Genomic DNA, 27,339 nt, shown 5'->3' with positions numbered 1-27,339 from the left:
AACGCAATCCAACAGATGATTTATTATTGTATTCTTTTAAGGCTAATTATAGAAACCGAGCCTGTAATCCCGAGATTTAAATGTTCATGACTGATTTAGTTCTGTATAATTTCAGTCTTTTTTGACAGTAAATAATTGCTTATCAGCTTGTATACAAGCCCCATTTAATTCGTTATGGTATTAAAAGTTTTATGGGTTTGTATATAAAATTAATGTGCTTTTAAGCCAAACTTAAAAAAAAGTACGTCACACCCATTAAAGTTATGCCATAGAGAACTTAAATATTAAATCGGATTACATTAAAGGCATTCGCGTATATTCATAGTATCGTTCGTGAAACAGATTTTAATGGTAAAACTAATTTCGAGAGCTCCAAGCTTATGGGTATTATCAAGGAAACACATTTATTTCATCATATACATACGTGCACCAAAATTTCTTAAACAATGTACTTTGCTTAACAGGAATAACTGCAGTCTCCCAGCAATACAATTAGTTGCCATTGTAATGTATGTGCATGTAATCAGTAATTCTATGCTTCGAATAACTTCCTTGTTAGTCTAATCGCATTTAAAATTATGCGACCGTTTTGTCGCGTATAACGGAGTGAAATTGAGAATATCAACAATGCTTGTTTCACAAATTGCACTCTATCTCTATCTCAGTTACGCTAATTAAAAACACAAAGCGAAACGCGCAAAAAAAAAAGGTGAAACGCTCTTTCTGGTGGATGTTTTAAAATAAAAATCAGTTTTCGAGAGGCCGCATCTACTAAAATTCGAGGAACTTTCATTAAACTGTTCCGAGACATCATTTATAATCGTTTCCTTGCAGTCATCCACAAATCGGAAAAGTGGGTTTGTTACTTGACTGATTGATCGATTTTGTTTTATTACACTTTTCTCTCTTCGTTTCGCTATATAACATCTGCAAGCATTTTCTTTATAACTTTTACGACGGATACGAATGCAATGTTTCCGTAATGATAAAATAATTAATTTTATTATTAAAGGATAATATTTAAAAAATATTTGAAGTATTTTAATAAATTAGCAATAGCTATTACGGCATAACATAAATGGATACAATGACACTTTTTTTTTTAAATTTCGATTAACCAGTGAAAATTAACCTCAGCTTTTGCAAGTTCTTTGGAGTTATTTGGTAAATTATTATGAATATTAAAGTAACATAAAAAGCACCTAAATTGACTAAATATTGCATAGGAAATTAAAAAACCTGAAGTTAATTTTCAATGTTTAATTAAATTAAAAAAAAAATTTATGATAGCCATTTAAGTTATGCATAAATCCAACACATCAACTTCTCTTTCATTAAAATTAAAAGAGGCGAGAGGATTAAACAAATAGTGTGGCAAGAGGAAATAGAACGATAAGTCGACGTGACAGTGGGCACATGGTGGTTTTGCGGTCACTTAAAAGCAAATTTCAAAATAAATATAAATGGTGGCGCAGTGTTGAATATTAGTCGGGGGTAAAAGGAGAGCCGGGCAGGAAGCAATTGCCACGATCATTAATTTAAAAGCTACATATTGGGGTGTTTTTGTGGTGTAATGCTGACTGTTGTCTGGAGATGGCACTGAGATAGAACACGACACAATGAAAATGAATTGGAGCTGGAGAGGCTGACCGACATGGACCCGCTGAAAGCAACCCTCTGTTTTTGGTCTGACGTTTTGCCTCATCGTTTATTTACTTTTTAATGAATAAAGTACCATTAAAATGATTAACTGAATATTTTGAAACTTTTTAAATGATATAATATCGTGCGGTGAGGTTTACAAATTATTCTTTATCGAATTCATAAAAAGCTCTGCTGAACATCAGTAGGATTCATCGTCTTAAAATCTCGGGCAGAAAAATGCTTACTTCAAGGCAAAATTAATTTTTAATTTATAGAATATTTAATGGGAAAATTACCTAAAATAAGTAGCGAAGGATCTTATAAATCAAGATTTCACAAGAACTAAGAAATTTTAATTAACAGTTTATTAAGGTAAATTAAATAAAAAGATGAAACTATGACAAACTTATTTATTAAAATCATCTACAATTCCTTCAGTTCGAAAAATAAAAAGAAAACACAAAAACAAAACTAACCCTCAAATAAAAAAAAAACACACTATAGCTTGTAAAATATAGATATATAAATCGTGCCCATTAAAGTTATGCATAATGCTGTGATAAATTTATTATAATATCACAAAACCTTTATGTCGCTAAAAAATCATTTACTCAACGTTAACTGCAATCAAAAAATGAATTCTGAATTTATATTTTTTACAACAAATCCTGAAAATGTGAAAATGTCTATTTTTTTATTTGTGTATTTCCTATATGTTTTTATGTTTTCAGTTGCTTGAATTTGATATAATTCTCTTTTAACTTATTCCGAATTCTAAAAATAAATTTGTGTATTGTTTTTAAAAAAATTATTTTTTGTAGTGAAATTAAAACTTTATTTTTGTTCCATTAAAAAGTCAAGTTGTAAGAATTTCTATTTTTTTTAATTTGTAGACTTTTACAAATAAATAATAAATTTATATAGTTTTTTAACATTTTATTTTTCCAGTAAGATTAAAACATAAAATTTGTTTTTAAATTTAGTTTTTTTTTACAGTAAATACTAAAATTATGAAAAAAAAATTATTTTAAGTTTTTACCAAATTCCCTATTGCCTCGAATTGGAAAAACACTTTCCCTGCAAAGTTTTACTGGAAACAGTGAAAAAATTAACAAATAAAATATTATCATAAATCTGCCGCACATTTTAGGGTATAGATTTCTTTAAATTAAAATAAAAGGGCTTAAAATAATTAAAAAAATTATTGCAAATTGTTAACATTCTAAGAATTCTATTTTTTTTAATTTGCATAATTGTTTATTTTAAATTATTACCAACTTGTCTATTGCCGTTAATTGGAACAACAATTTCAATGGAAAATTACAATAAAAAGCAGTAAACAAATAAACAATTAAAATTTTAGGCTTTAGGTTTTTTAAAGGGCTTAAAAATAAGTAAAAAAGTGATTCCAAAAAACTAAAAACTAAATTCTTCCTCAAATTAAAAAATGATAAACTATGGCTTATATAATAAAAAAAATTAAATCATGTCCACTTCAGTTATGCATAAAATAACTTTTGCTTTATTTTATGATCTATTAATATTAATATACTGTGATAAATTTACCATTAAATCACAAAAAACAAATTTTTCCTTTAAAACACATTTGTTTAATGTTAAATTTGTATATTGTTTTAGGATAAATCCCGAAATTATAAGAATTGGTTTTGTCTTTATTTGTGTATTTTTTATTTAAGTTTTTACCACATTGCCTGTTGCCGCTAATTAAAGACAATTTCCATAAAAGTTACAATGAATAGCAGTGAAAAAATGAATAAATAAAATATTATAATAAATCTGCCGTATTTTTAGGCTTTAGATTTTTTAAAATTAAAATATAAGGGCTCCAAATATTTAAAAAATTATGCCTAAAAAAAACTTTTACTTCATTATATGACCCATACAAATTAATATACTGTGGTGAATTTACAATAATACCACAAAAACTAGTTTTCCCTTAAAAGTCATTCATTCAAAGTTAATTGCAATAAAAAATGTGTGTATCAATTTAGTTTTTTTACCAAAAAATCCTGTAACTGTAAGAATTAATTTTTTTTTATTTCTGTAATTTTTATTTTAAGTTTTTACCAAATTGCCTATTGCTGCTAATTGAAAAAACAATTTTCATGAAAAGTTACAATGGTAAGCATTGAAAAAATTAATAAATCTGCCGCAAATTTTAGGCTTTAGATATTTTTAAATTAAAATATAAGGGCTCAAAGATAATTTAAAAAGTTATTGCAAAAAAAGGTTAAATAAACAAAAACAAAATTTACCCTCAAATTAAAAAAATTACATACTATGGCTTATATAATAAAAAAGTATAAATCATGTCCACTTAAGTTATGCATATAAAAACATTTACTTCATTACATCTCTTATAAAAATGAATATCCTGTGATAAATTCACCAGATAATCACAAAAACTATTTTTCCCCCTTAAAAATCATTCGGTCAATGTTAATCGCAATGTAATTAAACCAAAAATTTAATGACTTTTATCTCGTCGAGCACAAAACCTAGCGGATAATTCTTTCACATTATTCAGCATAGAAAGTGGGCAAGCCAACACGAACGGAAGGAAATACATATTATAAGTTACGACAATGGCCGGAAATATAAAAATGGTTCTGACGTAGAAATCCTAGATTAGTCATTTGTGTCATTTTTGGCTACGATTTGTAATACGGTTACTACTCTGAATGTTGGAGTTCTCCTTTATGGCGGCCATTTTGAAAATTGCTTTCAATAAACTTAGAAGTAATACTGGCAAATATTTTAAGCAGAAATCACATTTATGACTTTAATAAAAAAGCGTGATCAATACCCATTTAGATTATGCACAAAGGTCGTTATATTACTAAAGTATGGGATAATAAATGAACAAAAATGTATAAATTTAAGAATTTTAAAAATTTTACGCGAAATATCGGGGAATTTTAAATGATTTTATTAAAGCGCCCTTTGGTTTTATCTCGCATGATTTGTATCCTACAATGTTTTATTTAAATTTGTTAATTTGTTGTCGAAATTGGTAAGCAGAATTTAAATTCAATATGGATAAAAGTTTATTTGTAATTTTAATAAAAATGGTTTTTATTGCATTTGCTGTGTTGATTGCAATGGAGTTTTGACGACATATTTAGGAAAAAATGTTTTAATACAAATATTGAAAAAAATTTTTGGAACTTAATATTAGAAGTTAAAAAGAGTCACTTTTAATAAATAATTTCTAAGGGCAGGAATACTGATAATTTTCAAAGTAATTCGAGACTAGAAAGGTGAAACATCAATTCTTTTAATAATATAATTTTTTTAGGTAACAAATGTCCATATTTCTATAATCAATTAAGATAGTGATTTGCAAGTTGGGACACAGGTTCAGTATTAATAATAATTATTTATAATTAAGAATTTTTCTGTTAACAGGTAAAATATCTTCAAAAGAATGAAAAGAAAATTTAAAGGCATAACCGAAAACTTTAATGAAATTCCAGTTTTTAGATACGCTTTACAACAAACTTATTGAAATCCGTAAAATATTGTAAAAATGTGCAATTTAACGCATTTTCGGTTCGTACCTTCTCACATCAAAACCACAGACAAAACGCAAAACACTGTTCGGAATAAAAATCGAAGGAGAAAAGCCGAATATACGTGAGCAATATTTTACTGATAGATAGGATTGTATTTCTATGCTTTAAAGTGGGATATAAATATAGTGAGAAGTTATATTGATCCATTCAAAGGAACACTACAAAAGGTGCTAAGTGATATGGCTTCCTGAAGAAATAAAAATGTATATTTCTTAAAAATGATACAATTCAATGCCTTTTATAAAATGGCAAGTTCAATATTTGATTTATTTTTGAATTGAATATATAATTTGAAACGTTTTAAAAAAGGAAAATATTTTTATTAAATTGAATTGAATTGAATAGATGACGTGAAAATAACAACGGACAGGCAGAGGCGAGAAAACCTTTTGCCCTGACACAGATAAATGGCCATCATTCAACAAATACCATCTTTTAATCACACAAACTTCAAGCAGGCCAAATGCCAACTAAACACATAATTTTTTAGCAGCTTGCCCTCGTCTAGCCAAGTTTAATGAATACTAAATACTGGATGCAATGCTTTATCTAGATTTTAAAATTCCAAGTATATTTATCATTCCGCTATTCTCTTTTAGCCTACGCTGCTGGCGATATATAACAAGATTTTGTCATTAAAAAATTTTCTGCTGTCCAGTCGCTGTACGCGTTATTTTTTTTTTCGACCGAAATGTTTACATGTAATAGACTTTAGTAAACAAGCTTTTAATTTACTGTTTCTGGTTTTATAACACCAGAAAAATACTTGCAGTTTATTTATTAAACGTTTTTATTTGTATTATTTTTTTTGCTACTTAGTTTGTTGGTAATAAGGGAATATTTTGAATCATAGCGCCTTGCAGTTCAATTTAGAAGTCTTAGTACTAATAATTATGTAATAATTGAGGCATATGTCAAAAATTCTATTTTAATGATAGTGAAAATGGGCAATATATTAATTTCCACCTAAAATTATAAGCTTAAAATATAGGTAGTTTTAGCAAACTTATAGAAAATTTTTAAGTGGATTTTATACAAAAAAAAAATAATTTTATTACCTACAATTTTAAATCCAACCCAACTTTTCTGAAAACCGCACATGTAATTATATGAGAATAGGGATTTTATGAGAAGAATTTATCCTTTAATTTTTAATTCTCTAACTCTCTTATTTTCAGAGATATGAGCACTTTCTTTCTGAAATTTTATTTTTTTTTCTTAGAGTTTTCTACTTTCAAAGATAATATTCCCTTTTTTTTAATTTTTAAAAAAATTGCTGAAATAGGTATTCGACGATTTTACCAGGAGAATCTATGTTCTAATTTTCAAATCTCTTACTCTCTTATTTTTAGAGATATGGGTTCTTTGTCTTTGAAAATTTTAACGTTTTTTCCCAAATTTTTTTCCTTCTAAGGCTGATATTTTTATGTTAAATTTTTTTTTTTGGAAAAATCGCCAAAATAGATTATTAATAATTTTACGAGAGGAATCTATATCCCAATTTTCAAATTTCTAACTCAGTTATTTTCAGAGATATGCGCACTTTATCTCTGAATTTTTTTTTTGGTTTTTCCTCACTAACTCCTAAGGCTAATATATGCATATTTCAAAATTTTTTGAAAAATCACTGAAATATATGTCCAATGATTTTATGAGAAGAATTTATGCTTCAATTTTTAAATCTCCAACTCTCTTATTTTTAGAGATATGAGCAATGGGATTTTGAAACTTAATTTTTTTTTCTTAGATTTTTCAACTTTCAAGGCTGATATTCCCATTTTTGAAAATTTTTGAAAAAATTGCTAAAATAGGTATTCAACGATTTTATGAGAAGAATCTCTGTTTTAATTTTCAAATATCTATCTCTCTTATTTTTAGAGATAGAGGATCTTTGTTATTAAAATTTTAACTTTTTTTTCCAAATTTTTCACCTTCTAACGCTGATATTTTCATGTTTAATTTTTTTTTGGAAAAATCGCTGAAACAAGTGTTTAATAATTTTATGAGAAAAGTCTATGTTTTAATTTTCAAGTCTTTAACTCACTTATTTTTAGAGATATGCGCACATTATCTCTGAAATTTTATTTTTATTTTTTGGTTTTTTAACTTCTAAGGCTGATCTTTACATTTTTCAAAATTTTTTGAAAAATCACTAAAATATATGTCTAGTGATTTTATGAGAAGAATTTATGCTTCAATTTTTAAATTTCTAACTCTCTGATTTTCAGAGATATGAGCACTTTGTTTCTGAAATTTAATTTTTTTTTAGAGTTTTCAACTTTCAAGGATAAAATTCCTTTTTTTTTAAATTTATGAAAAAAATGCTGAAATAGGTATTCAATGATTTTACCTGGAGAATCTATGTTTTAATTTTCAAATCTCTAACTCTCTTATTTTTGGAGATATATATCCAATGATTTTATGAGAAGAATTTATGTTCTAATTTTTAAATCTCTAACTCTCTTATTTTTAGAAATATGAGCACTTTGTCTCTAAAATGTAATTTTTTTTTCTTAGATTTTCAACTTTCAAGCCTACTATTACCTTTTTTTAAAATTTCTGAAAAAATTGCTGAAATAGGTATTCAACAATTTTACTAGAAGAATATTTGTTTTAATTTTCGAATCTCTAACTCTCTTATTTTTAGAGATATGGGCTCTTTGTTGAAATTTTAACGTTTTTTTCCAAATTTTTCTCCTTCTAAGGCTGATATTTTTATGTTACATTTTTTTTTGGAAAAATCGCTGAAATAGGTTATTAATAATTATAGGAGAAGAATCTATATCCCAATTTTAAAATCTCTAACTCACTTATTTTCAGAGATATGCGTACTTTATCTCTGAAATTTCCTTTTTTTTTCTTTGGTTTTTTAACTTTTAAAGCTGATATTTCCAATTTTCAACTTTTTTTTTTGGAAAATCACTGAAATATGAGTATATATTCAATGATTTTATGAGAAGCATCTATGTTGAACTTTTCTAAAAAACCGCACATAAAATTATATGAAAGTAACGATTTTATGAGAAGAATTTATGCTTCATTTTTCAAAAATTTAACTTTCTTATTTTCAGAGTAATGAGCACTTCGTCTCTGAAATGTAATTTTTTGTCAACATTCAAGGCTGATATTCCCATTTTTTTCAATGTTTGAAAAAGTCGCTGAAATAGGTATTCAACGATTTTACGAGGAGAATCTCTGTTTTAATTTTCAAATTTCTAACTCAGTTATTTTTAGAGATATGCGCACTTTATCTCTGAATTTTTTTTTTTTTGGTTTTTTAACTTCTAAGGCTGATATATGCATTTTTCAAATTTTTTTGAAAAATCACTGAAATATATATCCAATGATTTTATAAGAAGAATTTATACTCCAATTTTTAAATCTCCAACTCTCTTATTTTCAGAGATATGAGCACTGGGTTGTTGAAATTTTTTTTTCTTAGATTTTTCAACTTTCAAGGCTGATATTCCCATTTTTAAAAATTTTTTAAAAAATTGCTAAAATAGGTACTCAACGATTTTACGAGAAGAATCTCTGTTTTAATTTTCTAATCTCTATCTCTCTTAGTTTTAGAGATAGAGGCTCTTTGTTTTTGAAATTCTAACTTTCTTTTCCAAATTTTCCCCTTCTAAGGCTGATATTTTCATGTTTAATTTTTTTTTTTTTTACGCTGATACAGGTGTTTAATAATTTTATGAGAAAAATCTATGTTTCAATTTTCAAGTCTTTAACTCACTTATTTTCAGAGATATGCGCACATTGTCTCTGAAATGCAATTTTTTTTCCAACTTTCAAGGCTTATATTCCGATTTCTTTAATTTTTGAAAAAATCGCTGAAATAGGTATTTAACGATTTTACCAGGAGAATCTTTGTTTTAATTTTTGAATCTCTAACTCTCTTATTTTTAGAGATATGGGCTCTTTGACTTTGAAAATTTTAACTTTTTTTCCCAAATTTTTTTCCTTCTAGGGCTGATATTTTTATGTTAATTTTTTTTTGAAAAATCGCTAAAATAGGTTATTAATAATTTTACGAGAAGAATCTATATCCCAATTTTCAAATCTCTAACTCACTTATTTTCAAAGATATGCGGACTTTGTCTCTGAAATTTTCTTTTTTTCTTTGCTTTTTTAACTTCTAAAGCTGATATTTACAATTTTTAATTTTTTTTTGAAAAATCACTGAAATATATGTGCGATGATTTTATGAGAAGAATTTATGCTCCAATTTTTACCTTTCTTATTTTTAGAGAGGTGAGCACTTTCTTTCTGCGATTGAATTTTTTTATCTTAGAGTTTTCAACTTTCAAGGATAAATTTTTGAAAAAATTGCTGAAATAGGTATTCAATAATTTTACGTCCCAATTTTCAAATCTCTAACTCGCTTATTTTCAGAGATATGCGCACTTGAAATATATATCTAATGATTTTATGAGAAGAATTTATGTTCTAATTTTTAAATCTCCAACTCTCTTATTTTCAGAGATATGCGCACTTTATCTCTGAATTTTTTTTTTGGTTTTTTAACTTCCAAGGCTGATATCTGCATTTTTCAAAATTTTTTGAAAATCACCGAAATATAGATCGAGATATGTACAGAGATATGAGCACTGGGTTTTTGAAACATAATTTTTTTTATTAGATGTTTCAACTTTCAAGGCTGATGTTCCCATTTTTAAAAATTTTTTAAAAAATTGCTAAAATAGGTATTTAACGATTTTATGAGAAGAATCTCTGTTTAAATTTTTAAATCTCTATCTCTCTTATTTTTAGAGATAGAGGCTCTTTGTTTTTGAAATTTTAACTTTTTTTTCCAAATTTTTCCCCTTCTAAGGCTGATATTTTCATGTTTAATTTTTTTTTTGGAAAAATCTATGTTTTAATTTTCAAGTCTTTAACTCACTTATTTTCAGAGATATGCGCACATAGTCTCTGAAATTTTATTTTTATTTTTTGGTTTTTTAACTTCTAAGGCTGATCTTAACATTTATTAAAATTTTTTGAAAAATCACTGAAATATATGTCCAATGATTTTATGAGAAGAATTTATGGTCGAATTTTTAAATTTCTAACTCTCTTATTTTTAGAGATATGGGCTCTTTGTTGAAATTTTAACATTTTTTCCTAAATTTTTCCCCTTCTAAGGCTGATATTTTCATGTTTAATTTTTTTTTGGAAAAATCGCTGAAACAGATTATCAATAATTTCACGAGAAGAATCTATGTCCCAATTTTCAAATCTCTACCTCGCTTATTTTCAGAGACATGCGCACTTGAATTATCCAATGATTCTATGAGAAGAGTTTATGTTCTAATTTTTAAATCTCCAACTCTCTTATTTTTAGAGATATGAGCGCTTTGTCTCTAAAATTTAATTTTTTTTCTTAGATTTTCAAATTTCAAACCTAATATTACCTTTTTTAAAAATTTCTGAAAAAATTGCTGAAATAGGTATTTAACAATTTTACTAGGAGAATCTGTGTTTTAATTTTCAAATCTCTAACTCTCTTATTTTTAGAGATATGGGCTCTTGAAATTTTAACTTTTTTTTCCCAAATTTTTCCACTTCTAAGGCTGATATTTTCATGTTTAATTTTTTTTTTGAAAAATCGCTGAAACAGGTGTTGAAACGTGAATACTTTGCTTTGAAATTTTAATTTTTTTCCTTAATTTTCTAACTTCCAAGGCTGATATATCCATTTTTTAAAATTTCTGAAAAAAACGCGGAAGTAGGTGTTCAATGAGCTTATGAGAAGAATCGGTTTATCAAATCTTTAACTTTCTTTTAAATCTATTTTTTTATTTAAGTGGCCTTATGATATATCACCATAATGAAGAGATTTGTCCAATTAAACACTTTTTAAAAATTTTTTTAAGGTGGCTAGAAGAACAAGGCATCTCTATTGAAATTAATGATGTATTTTTTTAGCTTCAGCTGCAAAAAGGTAATACATACTATAAATAATATAATACCTATTTAAAACATAAAAATTTAAATCAATAAAAATAAAAAAATGAAATAAATGTATACACATACAAATGAGTCAAAATATATAAGAATATATGACAAACCAGAAATATTTCATACAGTTTGTGCGTTTTTTAAGATACATATATACAATAAATAATATTATGTTTATTAAAGATATAACGGGTATGATAAGTCACGTTCTAGTACGAAATATCTCATGAAATCCTTTGAAAAATCTCCCCTTCCGAAAGTTATTTACGTTAGTTCCGGCAACAAAGTTTTGATTAACCCCCTCCCTCCCCGAAATAGTTTATAGAGTTTCAATATAGCAGATAAATCCGGCAGCATAGAAACTAATGTGGGTTATTTTTACTAATAAAAAGCAGCAAAGTTCCCGCATTATTTTCGATTTAGCCGATGCGCCTTTACACGGAAAAAAGCGAAAAAAACAAAAAAACAAAATTGATTTAATTTTACGCCCGCAAAATCAACAAACAAACGAAATTCAATATTCATGTGGAGAGGCAACATTTTCTGGCTAATCCAGCGTTGGGCTATTAAAAGGCGAAACAAACCGGTGACGACAAAAAAAAAAAAATTGCTAGACTCACATCATATTTATCAGCTACCGGATCGCATACATCAGCTTGTTAAAAAAAAGCCGTAGTTAATTCACGTACGGCACAGCTGCAATGAGAACGCAAATTTCATTTGCCACGAAGTGCAAAGCTATAAAATAACCGTAATTCCTGATACGCTGTTCAAAATTTACTACGGGGGGAGATGCCTTTCTAAGCCTGTTTTGTTTTAAATAAACCTCACACATTCGTATTCATATTGCGTAAATTACTAAGAATGTGTACCAGAAAGTTTGTAATGTGCCATGTGGAATATATCTACTGAAATATAAGGCAAATCTGAATTATGCGAGGGGCTTTTCTGGATATACGTTTATATATCCAGCTTTTGATTGAAACGACGCGGTTGCCACCTGCTGTACATGTTCATTGTCGGTTTTACTATTTACCCCTGAAATTTATGTGTTACACTCAACACAGTGACGTAGGTAGGTACTCGATTTAATCACATCATATTATGGAACACCCCTCCATATAGCACAGAACTTTGAGGTGTCTCGTATACAGTGAACGGTAAAAGTATGGAACAATTTCAATCGAAAATAAATGAGTGTGTTTTAGAAAAAACGCTCGCACACGTCAATTATAATATTTGGGTGCGCATTTTTTTTATATACTCATAAAGCCGTGGTTAAACTTTATTATTTTAAATAGAATACCCTGTATGTGTTTTGGATTCTACACAAAATTATGAACATTTTGATGTATCACATGCCATACTTTTATTCAACTGTTCCTAAGATACGCGGTTTTGAAAATTGGCGTTTTTATGAATTTAAAAGCTTCTAAAACTTATTTTACTAAGAATAGAAAAAAACGGATTTCACTTTTCTTTCAAATTACTTTTTTCTGGAAACATACAAAATATGATACATGTCAAACAAAATCAATGTACGTAAAATTATGAATGAAACTCAACGAATTAAAAATTTTAATTAAGTATCAATTTTAAATTTTGTAGGTCTCTCGAGGGATGCAGTTTTGCTTCTGTAAAGTCATCTTTTTAATGAATTTATTAAAATTCTAGGGGTAAATTAGATGTTGATGGTAAATTGTGGTATTACGCAAGGGTCTATGCTAGACCTCTGACAATTGACGATTAACTTATGGTTTATTGAGAAAATTTTATTAGAAAACCCAAATTTTGTCATACTTTTGATATATTTTTTATTATATTTAATTAAATTACAATTAATTTTTTTTACTTGTTTTTTTTATCGTAAACAATTTTATTTGCGAATTTTTTAATTTACTATATAAATGAGCCGTGTATAATATAACACAACCCAACTCAACCCAACCTTTGTGTAACCTAAACTAATCTAACCTAATACAACCTAACCAAATTCAACCCAACCTCAACTATAAAAGCATTGTAAAACGAATTTTCGAGAATTTATATTACTATAAAAAATGTTCAGAGTAACTTCTCTCAACGACATTATAAAAACGTTTTAGAGTTGTTGGTGATTTAAAAATTGGAGCATAAATTCTTCTCATAAAATCATTAGATACCTATTTCAGAAAAACGGGTATATTAGCTTTAAAAATTAAAAATTAAGGAGAAAAGAAATTCAGAGACAAAGTGCTCCTATCTCTAAAAATAAAAGGGTTAGAGATCTGAAAATTGGAACATAGATTCTTCTTATAAAATAATTGGACACCTATTTCAGCATTTTTTCCAAAAGGATTAAAAAATTGAAATATCAGTCTTAAAATTTGAAAAATTTGAGAAAAAAAAAATATATCAAATCAAATTGCATTTTTTCCAAAAGGTTTAAAGGTTTGAAACATCAGCATTAAAATTTGAAAAATTAAGGAAAAAAAAATTTTAAGTGCTCATATCTCTAGAAATAAGAAAGTTAGAGATCTAAAAATTGGGAAATAATTTCTTCTCATAAAATGATTGAATACCTAATTGAGTGTTTTATCCAAAAACTTAAGAACATGATATATCAGCAGATCTTGGAAGTTGAAAAATAAAAAAAATTTTAAATTCAAGGCAAAGTGCTCATTTCTCTGGAAATAAAAAAGTTTGAGATCTGAAAATTAGAGCATAGATTCTCATTATGAAATAATTGGACACCTACTTTAGTGTTTTTTCGAAGTGTTATGAAATTTATATATCAGCCTTAAAAATTGAAAAATTTAAGAAAAAAAAAATTCATAGTAAAGTGCTCATATCTCTAGAAATAAAAAAGTTAGAGATCTGAAAATTAGAACATATATTCTTCCTATAAAATCATTGGACACCTATTTCAGCATTTTTTCTAAAAATGTTTAAAAACCGAACGATCAGCCTTGGAAATTGAAAAATTTAAGAAAAAAAATAAAATATCAAATCAAATTGTTTATATCTCTAGAAATAAGAATGTTAGAGATCTAAAAATTGGCAAATAATTTCTTCTCATAAAATTATTGAATACCTAATTGAGTGTTTTATCCAAAAACTTAAAAACATAGATATATCAGCAGATCTTGGAAGTTGATAAATAAAAGCAATTAAAATTTCAAAGCAAAGTGCTCATATCTCTAGAAATAAAAAAGTTTGAGATTTCAAAATTAGAACATAGATTCTTCTTATAAAATCATGAGACACCTATTTCTGCGTTTTTTTCCAAAAGTTTTGAGAAATGAAAATATCAGCCTTTAAAATTGAAAAATTTAAGAAAAAAAAAATCATAGTAAAGTGCTCATATCTCTAGAAATAAAAAAACTTGGAGATCTGAAAATTAGAACATAGATTCTTTTTATAAAATCATTGGACCCCCATTTTAGTGTATTTTCCAAAAATTAAAAAAAAAATAAATAACAGCCCTGGAAGTTGAAAAATTTAAAATGGAAAATTAAAATTTCAAAGCAAAGTGCTCATATCTCTAGAAATAAAATAGTCAGAGTCTGAAAATTTGAACATAGATTCTTCTTATAAAATAATTGGATAGCTGTTTCAGCGTTTTTTTTCAAAAATATTAAAAAATGGAAATATCAGCCTTGAAAATTGAAAAATCTATGGAAAAAAAAATTTAAAACAAAGTGCTCATATCTCTAGAAATAAAATAGTTAGAGATCTGAAAATTTGAACATAGATTTTTCTTATAAAATCATTGGACACCTATTTCAACATTTTTTCCAAAAGGTTTAAAAAATTGAAATATTAGCCTTAAAAGTTGAAAATTTAAGGAAAAAAAATTCATAGTAAAGTACTCATATCTCTAGAAATAAAAAAGTTTGAGATTTCAAAATTAGAACATAGATTCTTCTTATTAAATCATTGGACACCTATTTTAGAGTCTTTTCGAAAAGTATTCAGATTTTGAAATATCAGCCTTGGAAGTTGAAAAATTTAAGGAAAAAAAATTAAAATTTCAAATCAAAGTGCTCAGATTTCTTGAAATAAAATAGTTAGAGATCTGAAAATTAGAACATAGATTTTTCTTATAAAATCATTGGATACTTACTTCAGCGTTTTTTCCAAAAGTTTTGAAAAATTGAAATATCAGCCTTGGAAGTTAAAAAATTTAAGAAAAAAAATTAAAATATCCAATCAAAGTGCTCATATCTCTAGAAATAAAATAGTTAACGATTTGAAATTTTAAACATAGATTCTTCTCAAAAAATCATTGGACACTTATTTAAGCGTTTTTTTTCAAAAGTTTTGAGAAATTGAAATATTATCCTTGAAAATTAAAAAAATTAAGAAAAAAAATTCAAATTTTAATTTGCTCATATCTCTGGAAATAAAATAGTTAGAGATCTGAAAATTAAAATATAGATGCTTCTTATAAAATTATTGGACACCCATTTTATCGTTTTTTCCAAAAATAAAAAAAAAATAAAATATCAGCCCTGGAAGTTGAAAAATTTTAAATGGAAAATTTCAAAGCAAAGTGCTCATATTTCTAGAAATAAAAAAGTTAGAGATCTAAATATAAGAATATATGAACATAAATTCTCCTTATAAAATTATTGGACACCTATGTCAGCGTTTTTTTCAAACGTTTTGAGAAATTGAAATATCAGCCTTGGAAGTTGAAAAATTTAAGAAAAAAATTAAAATTTTAAATCAAGGTGCTCATATCTCTAGAAATAAAATAATTAGAGATCTAAAAATTGGAACATAGATTCCTCTTATAAAATCATTGGACACCTATTTCAGCGTTTTTTTCAAAAATATAAAAAAATTGAAATATCAGCCTTGAAATTTGAAAAATTTACGAAAAAAGAAATTTAATCAAAGTGCTCATATTTCTAGAAATAAAAATGTTAGAGGTCCGAAAATTGAAACAGATATTCTCTTCATAAAATCATTGAACTAGTGTTTTTCCAAAAACTGAAAAAAAATATTAGTCTTGGAAATTGAAATGTTTTGGGAAAAAAAATTGAAACTTCAAAAACAAAGAGCCCGTATCCCTTAAAATAAGAGAGTTAGAGATTTGAAAATTTGAACATAGATTCTTTTTATAAAATCATTGGACACCTTTTTCTTTAATTAATGAATTTCATTTAATAAATAAAAAAAATTAATAACTAGCATTCTAATATAATCACATTTCTTTTTTGGTAATTAGATGCTTAACAATAAACATATTGAATTTTTAAAGTCTATTCACATCTATACAATCTAGATCCTATACGAATCTTCTAATATTTTTTTAATTTAATAAAATCAATTTTCTAACGACACACCAACAACAACAGAAAAATCTTGGTGAAATTCTTTTAAAGGACAAAGATTGCCTTTTTACCACGAGAGCGAAGAAAATTTATTGGATTAACAGACAGGGACTATTTCACTTTACATCCGAAAGAAATTCAATATATACCATTTGCCTCACACATTTTCTATTTTCTTGACAATACAACCTCCATGAATGTTAAAATGGGAATAAGAAAAATACAGGCACGTCCATTAAATTTCATTTCCGGTAACCCTTATAAAAAACGTCCCGAAGGAACACATTTGTTTTTCGAGTTTTTGCAATAAAAGCTACCCGGGAAAGATCTATGAGAGACAACAGACTTTGACATATTAAATTTTCGTATTTATCTATAAAATATTTTACTAAACGATTTAAAATTCACAATGCAAACCGACTATTTTAAACAGAGACATTTCGCTGGTTAGGACGCGGGCCGGCGCGAATATTTTCATATTTTATTCATAAATGAAACAGATTTCACTTTGTTTTACTGTAATTTAATGTCCATGAAAACCCACATGAGGGCCTTTTTAATTCATAATGACCAAAGGAAGGTTAGCGTTTTCAAATAAATTGCCCCAAAATATGGATTTATATATTGCCCACAATAACGGATATGCATACCATATATTTTAATTAATTCATTTATTATGTATGGAAGTCTAGAACAATAAGGAAATAAATACGGCTGCTGACTGTTGACACTGCTGAAAATTAGTATAATTTTGTCGGAATTCGCAGGGCAGCAATTGAAGATCATTGACCATTAAGTGATCAGAGTATCTAGCGTCAGACAAAGCGGGATTGTTAAATTTCGATGTCAGCTTTAACAATGGCTAATAATGCCTAATTTACTTTAAACCTCAATTTTGAACTGACCAGACGTTCGATAATAAAATATTTATACGTATAAAAAAAAGGAACGTTAGCATTTTTCTGCTCATTAGTGAGTAGCCTTAGGGGTTCGTTTGTAAATAGAATGCGCTTTTTTTTTTTAACGAAATAACTTGCTTTTGGTTTTTGCAAGCACAAAGGGCATAATACTTCTTATTTAGCTTAACTTTAATGAGGCACGCTGTTTTGTTCTTTAATGGCGATTTTAAGGAAACCGTCATGTGGTAATTATTGTTAATAAGTCTATTCTTGTATTTTTTTTATTCAAAAATTTTAGTATATGACTATTATATGTAATGAAATTTTTTTTTTCAATTTTGTATTTATACATTGTATGCAATGGATTAAATTATATAATAATATTTTATTTTAAAGTGATTTAGGCTATGACGAAAAAACGTAAATTGCTTGAAAAAAATCATATGTAATAAATATTTAATTTGAATAGTTGTTCTAGGCCGTAATGGAAAAATTTTGTGGAATATACTTCCAATTTTTTGTTGTAAGGAACATAATATATCTTTATATACCTGGAATATCACATAAATATCCCAAATATTCAATATAAAAAAAGCAATATTTTCAGTATATGTTTATATTAAAATGTATATTTCAGGGTAACTTTTTTTAACTTACTTTTTTTTTAATTTCAAGTTTTGTTACTTTTACTTCTTTAATACAAAAGTCGTATGTAGCATATGATGTTCCTCGTTTGTAGTTTAATACTTAAATTAACGTAATTAAAATTAATTTTAATAAGAGATGCAATGAAAAAATCATCCACAAAAATAACTTATTGAGAAATATTAAATATTTCTCAAATAATGCGTTTAAAAATAAAGTTAAGTACTTCTTATTAAGCTCTTATACATTTAAATACTCACTCGATTTATGTGAAAAAAATTCAATGAAAATCCCAGGGTTTTTAGCCCAATTCTTTGAGCAAAATTCGCACTTAAGAAAATCTCTATATAGTTTTTCCAAATTTTTTCTAAAACTACTTGGAGTTTGGATAATTTCTTTTAGCATTAAAATTCGAATTAAAATAGAGAAGCTATGGAGGATTTTTGAAAAATTTGAAAATTTTTAGGTGAAAAAAAAGTTTGAAAAATATTTTTTTTTTAAATATAGATTGATCAACCGCTCAAAAAGCTTTAAAAAAGTCTAATAAAATATTTTTCAAAAATGTACCAGAAAAAATGTATACCCAATTTTCCCAAAAAAAGTATCGTAAGGGGTAACCATGGAAAAATATTCATAATTTTGGTTTTTATTTATTTTCTGGAAAACTAATGGTTGAAAAGAAACTATTTAAACAAATTTAATTGAAAATAATAATGCGCATTAGATACAATAGAAAAATTATTATTAGGTCCAATAGTTTTCCCGAAACTTGAGAACAACCTCTTAACAGTTTTTCCTCATTTCGTCAAAAACTATTAGGAGTATAGAAAATTTTCTTTTAGCGTTATAATCTCTATCAAAAATAAAACAAATCATAAAGAATAAAATTTAGCTGTAAATTAAAAAATAAAAAAGTTATGAAAGATTTTTGAAAAATTACATACATTTTTAAGTAAAAATTTTTAAGAAGTTTTAATTTTTTCCTTCTATAAATTGATGCCCATGGAAAAATGTTCATAATTTTGGTTTTTATTTTTTTTCTGGAAAACTATTGGTTGGAAAAAAAAATTATTTAAACAAAAGTTGTTGAAAATATTAACGTGCATTAGACGCGATAAAAAAATAATTTTTTTGATTTAGTAGTTTTCCAGAAAATTGTGGAAAACCTCCTAGAAGCTTTGCCCCATTTTCTCGAAGTTTATTGGGAATAATAATAATAATGTATTTATTTAGCTTGAGCTACAAAGGTAATACATAATATATAGATAATACGAGTATAATACATATTTAAAAAAAGAAACTTAAAAATTTAAATCAATAAAAATAAAAAAATTGCAAATAATTTGAAAAAAAAGTGTGTGCTTGTACAAAATGGCATACATATACAAAAAATACAAAAAGTCTCACATACAGAAAATTTATAAATAAAATTTAAGCCTAAAATAAAATAGCAAAAATAAAACAAAATACGAGTTAAAATTGTAAAATAAAAATAAAATAAATACACATATAAACTACAATTACATAAATAAAGGTAAAACAAATGATAAAACAAAGTATGTACAATCAAAACTTACAGAAAAAGTATAAATAAAACACGAGTCTTAAATAAAACAAACTACAAGTACGAATATGGAAAATTTTCTTCTGGCTTTATATGTCTAGTCAAAAATAGAACAAATCATAGAAAATAATGTTTAGTCGTAAACCTTAAAATAAAGAAGTTATGGAGGATTTTTGAGAACTTCGCCTAATTTTTGAATGAAAAAGTTGATTTTTTTTATTGAATTTTTTTTGGGAAATTAATAGATTGCCCAAAAAGCTCTAAAAAATTGTAAGGGGTACCCATGGGAAAATGTTCATAATTTAGGTTCTTACTTTTTTTTTTTGGATAACTATTAGTAAGAGTAAAAAATTGTTTAATCAGAGGTTATCTGAAATGTCACTGTGCATCAGGTGCAATAGAAAAATAATTTTAAACTCTACCAGTTTTCCAGAAAATTGAGAAAGACCTCATAGAAGTTTTTCCTCTTTTTTTCGAAGACTATTGAAAATATGGAAAATTTCGACAATAGAACAAATCATAAAGAATAACGTTAGGCTGTAAATCGAAAAATAAAAAAGTTATAGCAAATTTTTGAAAAATTGGAAAATTTTTTGACGAAAAAAAAAATTTTTTTTGAGAATTTTTTTTTATAAATTGATTAATCGTTCAAAAAGCTTAAAAAACGTCTTATAAAACTTTTTTGAAAAATATACCAGGAAAAAGTTATACCCAATTTTCCCCAAAAATTCTTCCTCAAAAATTTAAAGGGAAAACCACAGGAAAATGTTCATAATTTAGGTTTTTATTTGGATAAGTATTAGTAAGAGTAAAAAATTGTTTAACCAAAAGTTGTTTGAAATGTCAGTGTGATAGAAAAATAATTTTTAACTCCACTAGTTTTCCAGAAAATTGGAAAAAAATTCTGAGAAGTTTTTCCTCATTTTCTCAAAGACTATTGAAAAAAAAATTCTAAATTTTCACTTAAAAATTAAGAATTTTTTTTTTGCAAAAAGTGTTTTTTTTTTGAAAATTAATAAATTGCCTAAAAAAAGGTTTAAAAAAAGTCTTAGAAAACTTAGAAAAATATACCAGAAAAAAGTTATATCCAATTTTCCTAAAAATTCTTCCTTAAGAAATTCAAAGTGAAAATCATAGAAAAATGTTCATAATTCAGGTTTTTATTTTTTTTTTTTGGATAACTATTCGTAAAAATAAAAAATTGTTTAATTAAAGGTTGTTTGAAATATCAGTGTGCGTTAGATCCAATAGAAAAATAATTTTTAACTCAACTAGTTTTCCAGAAAATTGGAAAAAACTTCTTAGAAGTTTTTCCTTATTTTCTGGAAAACTATTAGAAAGATGGAAAATTTTCTTTCAGCACTGTATTTTTTATTGAAAGTAGAACAAACCACAAGGAATAATGTTAGGCTGTAAATCGAAAAATAAAGAAGTTATGGCAAATTTTTGAAAAATCGGAAAATTTTTAGACGAAAAATAAAAAAATAAAAATTTTGAGAAATTTTATTTTTTTTTCTTAAATCGATTAATCAATCATCCAATTTTTCATTTCATATAAACTCTTTATGTAATCTTCTGCAGTGTACTCGAGACTTATGAGCTTAGGATTTATTATGTTTAATGTTTTTGAACCTTTTCGTTTATGAATCTGTAAGCTACTTGAGCTATATATATTTATTTTTATTTATATATTTTATGTAATTATTCTGGAATTTTCTCTTAAAAAATATAGTTAACTCAAAACCGTAAAAAATTAAGTTACTGTATTAATCTTTTGGAAAATATATTTTTCTTTCATATTTTATATAATTTTATTAAAAAAAATATGAGCTCTATTAAGTAAACCTCAGAATGAGTTTTTTCTGAATCATCGTTTTATTTCTAAACTACTCTTCGTCTGGATTGCATTTTTCTCGCGTAGTTTATACAATTACAATAAAAAAACGTCATTTTATTCCCATTTTAGTAAACTAAGATGAAAATTTACTTTTAAATTTTTAGGTAAAATGCTTTCTAATATATATATTTTTTATTCCAGGCATGATCGAACAACGTCACCAGTCAATCATCAAAGAAATCAATGATGACGAGTTCAAATAAACACTGTTCCCTAGGGCTTCCAGAGATGACAGCGACGCAAGCATTCCTCCTTTTTTGCACCCTATTGCAGCCCATTTTTACCGAAGGTAAAACTCATAAATGTTTCCTCTACATATTGAGAATGATATCGTCTGGATATTGTCTTTGGGTCTCTAATAAAAAATCGAGCGCGCCATATTGAAATTATTACCCGTTGACCAAAAACTATGATCCGCTTTAATATACGGATCCCGGTCGTATTTTTTTTGTTTGCTCATAGAATTGAATTCCCCAATATTGAAATTTTGATTAAAATGCTTCGCTCGGTGCTATCACGTCTACCGTTTTCACTTGAAAATTGTATTCATTAGTTGGGCGAAAACTTAGTTACACAATATGCATATTTGAGTGTGGTATACGCATAAAAAAAACACACACACACACACAAAAAACGCGCGAATTGAAATTCCTCGTACGTGGAAACGGGAATATCCACACCCGTCAGAGAATAAAACTTTAATAAATCAATGTAACAATTAAAAAAATGGGGTGTGACATTGGCATGCATTTTATCATTAATAACAGGCCCGCAACTTTTCTGTCATTCTAAATAACCATCAACCATTCCGCAAATATCTTGCGCAATACGAATTTAAAACTTTACAATAACAAAGCAAATTCTGGCTTCTACAAAGAGCAAGCGAACATAATTAATCAAAACGTTATTTAATTAATTATAAAAACTTTATTAGCTTTGAGTCTCGTAACTCGAACTTCTAGAATTCAATTAAGGTAGTAGTAACATTCTAATAATCAGCCCTGGAATCTATTTTTGGATATCTAGTTACCAATATTGACATTTATAAATATTTATTTTTCAAAAATCCAAAGGAATTGTGTCTACATTTGCGCATTTTCATAGACGTCTGAATTTGAAACTTTTATAATGACATTTGGAAAAGGTTTCATGTAATTAGACTCTGGTTTTCTAGTTCTAAAGTAGTGCGTAATACAACATGATATCGTCAACTTATTTTTTCTCTCATTCTACGCCTGCATTTTTAATTAACACTTCTACGAGAGGAACAGAGAATGGTACATCATTGGTACTTATAAGAGAAAATTAGGTTGATGATGATGGCGCAAAGATGCAACGTCAGATGAATAATCTTTTATAGTATTAAAGTGCAGCCAGGTAAATTCCAAATGAATTTTCTTGCTCAAAGGATAAGCAGTTAATTAAAATCGTGGTTTCTCTTAAGGGTCATTGTAAGTAATTTTTTTCTGAGTAGTTAAATTTATTATTAATTTCCCATAGGAACTTTTAAATAAACAGTTCAGGCTTTAACTCTGATAGGCTAAATAAATCATTATTCTTATTAAACTTATTCATAATATTTGTAGTTGAACAAATGGCGCATCTCTGATAAGCACTTAATTAAAATGATAATGTTCTCTTTCAAGTGCCTGGATTAATTTTCCTGGTTTCTGGTTTTAGTTAAGTAATTAGGCGTCTCTAATAACCAGTTAATTAAAAATGATGATTTCCTCTCCTAATTACTTGGAGGTAGTTTTGGATCAGTAGTTACAGTTATGTTTAATTTTTTAAGACAAGTTACATTCTGGCTTTACTTCACTGTGAAAAATAGCATAAATGATAATTTATTTAAGTGCCTGAAAAAATGCCTCATAAGCTAAATAAATCATCAGGTAATCATTATAATATGTAATTAAAGTAATAGCGTATCTCCAATAAGCATTTAATTAAAATCAATGTTTCTCTTCTGAGTGCTTGGAAGTAGGTAAGTTTCTGAGTAACTAAAATAATGATTTATTTTAATAGGAACTACAATTCAGACTTTAACTCTGATAAACTGCATAAATTATAACTAATCCATTATAGAAATAACGTATCTCTAATAAGTAGTTAATTAAAATAATTGTGTCTCTTCCAAGTGCTTGTAAGTCATTTTTTCTGAGTAATTAATTTAATAATTAATTTTTATAGGAACTACAATTCAGGATTTAACTCTGATAAACTGCATAAATTATAACTTATTCATTACACGTAGTTAAAGTAATGACGTATCTCTGATACGCAGTTAGTTAAATTTATAATTTTTTTTAAGTGCCTGGCTTCGATTTTCCTGATTTCTGTTTACAGTTAAAGCATTGACGTATCTCTGATAACCAGTTAATTAAAATGCTTATAAGTAATTTTTAATGAGTATATATAGTCATGATGAGTTTTTATAAAAAGTGAAATTCAGGTTTTAATTCACTGCAAAAAATAACATAAATTATCATGTAATTAAGTGCTAGAAAAAAATCCTGTGAGTGCTTAAAATTTTTTTGGTTGCTTTTTATTGTTAAAGCCATCAAGTGTCTTTGATAAGTAGTTAAAGTCTAAGTGACAAATTTTTAATTACAAATGAAATCCAGTTTTTACTACACTGTGAATAGTAGCATAAATCATGATTTGTTGAAGTGCCTGGAAATATATCTGATAAGCGGAATAAATCACAACCTATTCATTATTTATAATTAACATGGTATCATCAACTTATTTTTTTTCTCATTCTACGCCTGCATTTTTAATTAACACTTCTATGAGAGGAACAGAGAATGGTACATCATTGGTACTTATAAGAGAAAATTAGGTTGATGATGATGGCCCAAAGATGAAATGTCAGATGAATAATCTTTTATAGTATTAAAGTGCAGCCAGGTAAATTCCAAATAAATTTTCTTGCTCAAAGGATAAGCAGTTAATTAAAATCGTGGTTTCTCGTATAAGTCCTTGTAAGTACTTTTTTCTTTTTTTCTAAGTAGTTCAATTTAATATTAATTTTTCATAAGAACTTTTAATTGGACAAATCAGGCTTTAACTCTGATAGGCTGAATAAATCATTAGTCTTATTAGACTTATTCATAATATCTGTAGTTGAACAAATGGCGCATCTCTGATAAGCACTTAATTAAAATGATAATTTTCTCTTTCAAGTGCCTGGATCAATTTTCCTGGTTCCTGGTTTTAGTTAAGTAATTAGGAATCTCTAATAACCAGTTAATTAAAAATGATGATTTCCTCTCCTAATTACTTGGAGGTAGTTTTGGATCAGTAGTTACAGTTATGTTTAATTTTTTAAGACAAGTAACATTCTGGCTTTACTTCACTGTGAAAAATAGCATAAATGATAATTTATTTAAGTGCCTGGAAAAATGCCTCATAAGCTAAATAAATCATCAGGTAATCATTATAATATGTAATTAAAGTAATAGCGTATCTCCAATAAGCATTTAATTAAAATCAATGTTTCTCTTCTGAGTGCTTGGAAGTAGGTAAGTTTCTGAGTAACTAGAATTATGATTTATTTTTATAGGAACTACAATTCAGGCTTTAACTCTGATAAACTGCATAAATTATAACTAATCCATTACAGTAATGACGTATCTCTAATAAGTAGTTAATTAAAACTATGATTTCTTTCAAGGGACTGGAATGAATTTTTGATGAGTAATTAAAGTGCCTGAAAAAATTCCTGATAAGGTGAATAAATCATAACTTATTATATATAGTTAACATAATCGCGTATCTCTGATAAACATTTAATTAAAATCATTGTGTCTCTTCCAAGTGCTTGTAAGTCATTTTTTCTGAGTAATTAATTTAATAATTAATTTTTATAGGAACTACAATTTAGGATTTAACTCTGATAAACTGCATAAATTATAACTTATTTATTACATGTAGTTAAACTAATGACGTATATTTAATAACCAGTTAATTAAAATCCCTAGAAGTAATATTTAATGAGTTGTTATAGTCATGACGATTTTTTATAAAAAGTGAAATTCAGACCTTAATACACTGTCAAAAAGAGTATAAATCATTATTTAATTAAGTGCCTGAAAAAATTCCTGATAAGGTGAATAAATCATAACTTATTATATATAGTTAACATAATCGCGTATCTCTGATAATCAGTTAATTAAAATCATTGTGTCTCTTCCAAGTGCTTGTAAGTAATTTTTTCTGACTAATTAAATTAATAATTAATTTTTATAGGAATTCAGGCTTTAACTCTAATAAACTGCAAAAATTATAACTTATTCATTACATGTAGTTAAAGCATTGACGTATCTCTGATAACCAGTTAATTAAAATGCTTATAAGTTATTTTTAATGAGTAGATATCATAGTTATGATGATTTTTTATAAAAAATGAAATTTAGGATTTTGTTCGCTGTGAAAAATAGCATAAAGCATTAAGTAGCCAAATATAGCATTAAGTACCTGGAAAAATTATATGTATTATGATTTCCTCGTCCAAGTGCCTGGAAGTAATTTTTGATGAGTAGTTATGGTCATAATTAAGTTTTTATAGGAATTTTAATTTAAAGTTTAACTCTGATAAGCTGCGTAAATTATATCCCATTAATTACATGTAGTTAAAGTATAGGCGTATCTCTGATAAGCAGTTAATTAAAATTATAATCTTTTCTTTCAAGCGCTTAAAATTAATTTTTTTGGTTTCTGTTTATTGTTTATTAAAGCTATCGAGGGTCTTTGATAAGTAGTTAATTAAAATCATGATTTCCTTTCCCAAGTACTATGAAGTAATTTTTGATTAGTAGTTAAAGTCTTGACTAATTTTTTAATTACAAATAGATTCCAGTTTTTACTCCACTGTGAATAATATAAATCATAATTTGTTCAAGTGCCTGGAAATATTTATTATATATATATTATTGATTTGTATAAGTTTGTATATGTTTGTATCAGCTTTGTCTACAAATTGTAAAATTTTTTGACAATCAAGCGATGATTTATTCATTCATATATCTGATAAGCGGAATAAATCAGAACTTATTCATCATATATAATTAAAGTAATGACTTATCTCTGATAAGCAGTTAAATTAAATTACGATTTTGTAGTTTAATGCCTAAAATGAATTTTCCAAGTTTTTATTTGTACTTAAAGCAATGAAGTGTCTCTGATCACCAGTTAATTAAATCATGATTTTCTCTCTCAATTCCCTAGAAGTAATTTTTGATAAATAGTTACAGTTAAAATTAGTTTAGTTTAATTAGTAGCATAAATCATAATTTGTTCAATTACCTGATCGGTTGCATAAATCATAACTTATTCATTATATGTAATTAAAATAATGGTGTAATTCTGAAAAGCAGTTAATTAAAATTATGATTTTTCCTTTTAAATGTCTGGAACTGCCTGGTAATATTTAATGAGTTATAATCATGATTAATTTTTTCATTGAAACTACAATTCAAGTTCTAACTCTGATAAGCTGCGTAAATCATAACTTATTCATTACATGTAGGTGAGTTAATGAGATATCTCTGATAAGCAGTTAATCAAAATTACGATTTTCCCTTTCAAGTGCCTGGAATAAATTTCCTTGATTTCTGTTTGCAGTTAATGCAATAACTAGTTAATTAAAATCATCATTCTCAAGTAACATGAAGTAATTTCCGAGGAGTAGTTAATGTTCTGATTAATTTTTAATAACAAGTTCAGTCTTTAGTTCACTGCAAAAAGTCGCCTAAATAATAATTTGTTCAAGTGCCTAGACAAATGCATAGGCTGCATAAATCATAACTTA

The 27,339-nt window shown here is 26.4% G+C and overlaps 1 protein-coding gene across 1 annotated transcript in view; it reads left to right on the top strand.

Annotated features, from left to right (window-relative positions):
• Window positions 1-27,339, top strand: part of LOC126748537 (lachesin-like) — a 140,553-nt gene that overhangs the window by 41,472 nt on the left and 71,742 nt on the right. The window contains exon 2 of the mRNA XM_050457842.1: window positions 21,669-21,816. Within this exon, the coding sequence (XP_050313799.1) occupies window positions 21,711-21,816 (106 nt within the window). The 5' untranslated portion in view covers window positions 21,669-21,710. The remainder of the gene's footprint in view (window positions 1-21,668; window positions 21,817-27,339) is intronic.

The sequence above is a fragment of the Anthonomus grandis genome, chromosome 22, assembly GCF_022605725.1.
Source record: "Anthonomus grandis grandis chromosome 22, icAntGran1.3, whole genome shotgun sequence".
Lineage (NCBI taxonomy): Eukaryota > Metazoa > Arthropoda > Insecta > Coleoptera > Curculionidae > Anthonomus > Anthonomus grandis.
This window is presented reverse-complemented; position numbering and strand designations above follow the sequence as displayed.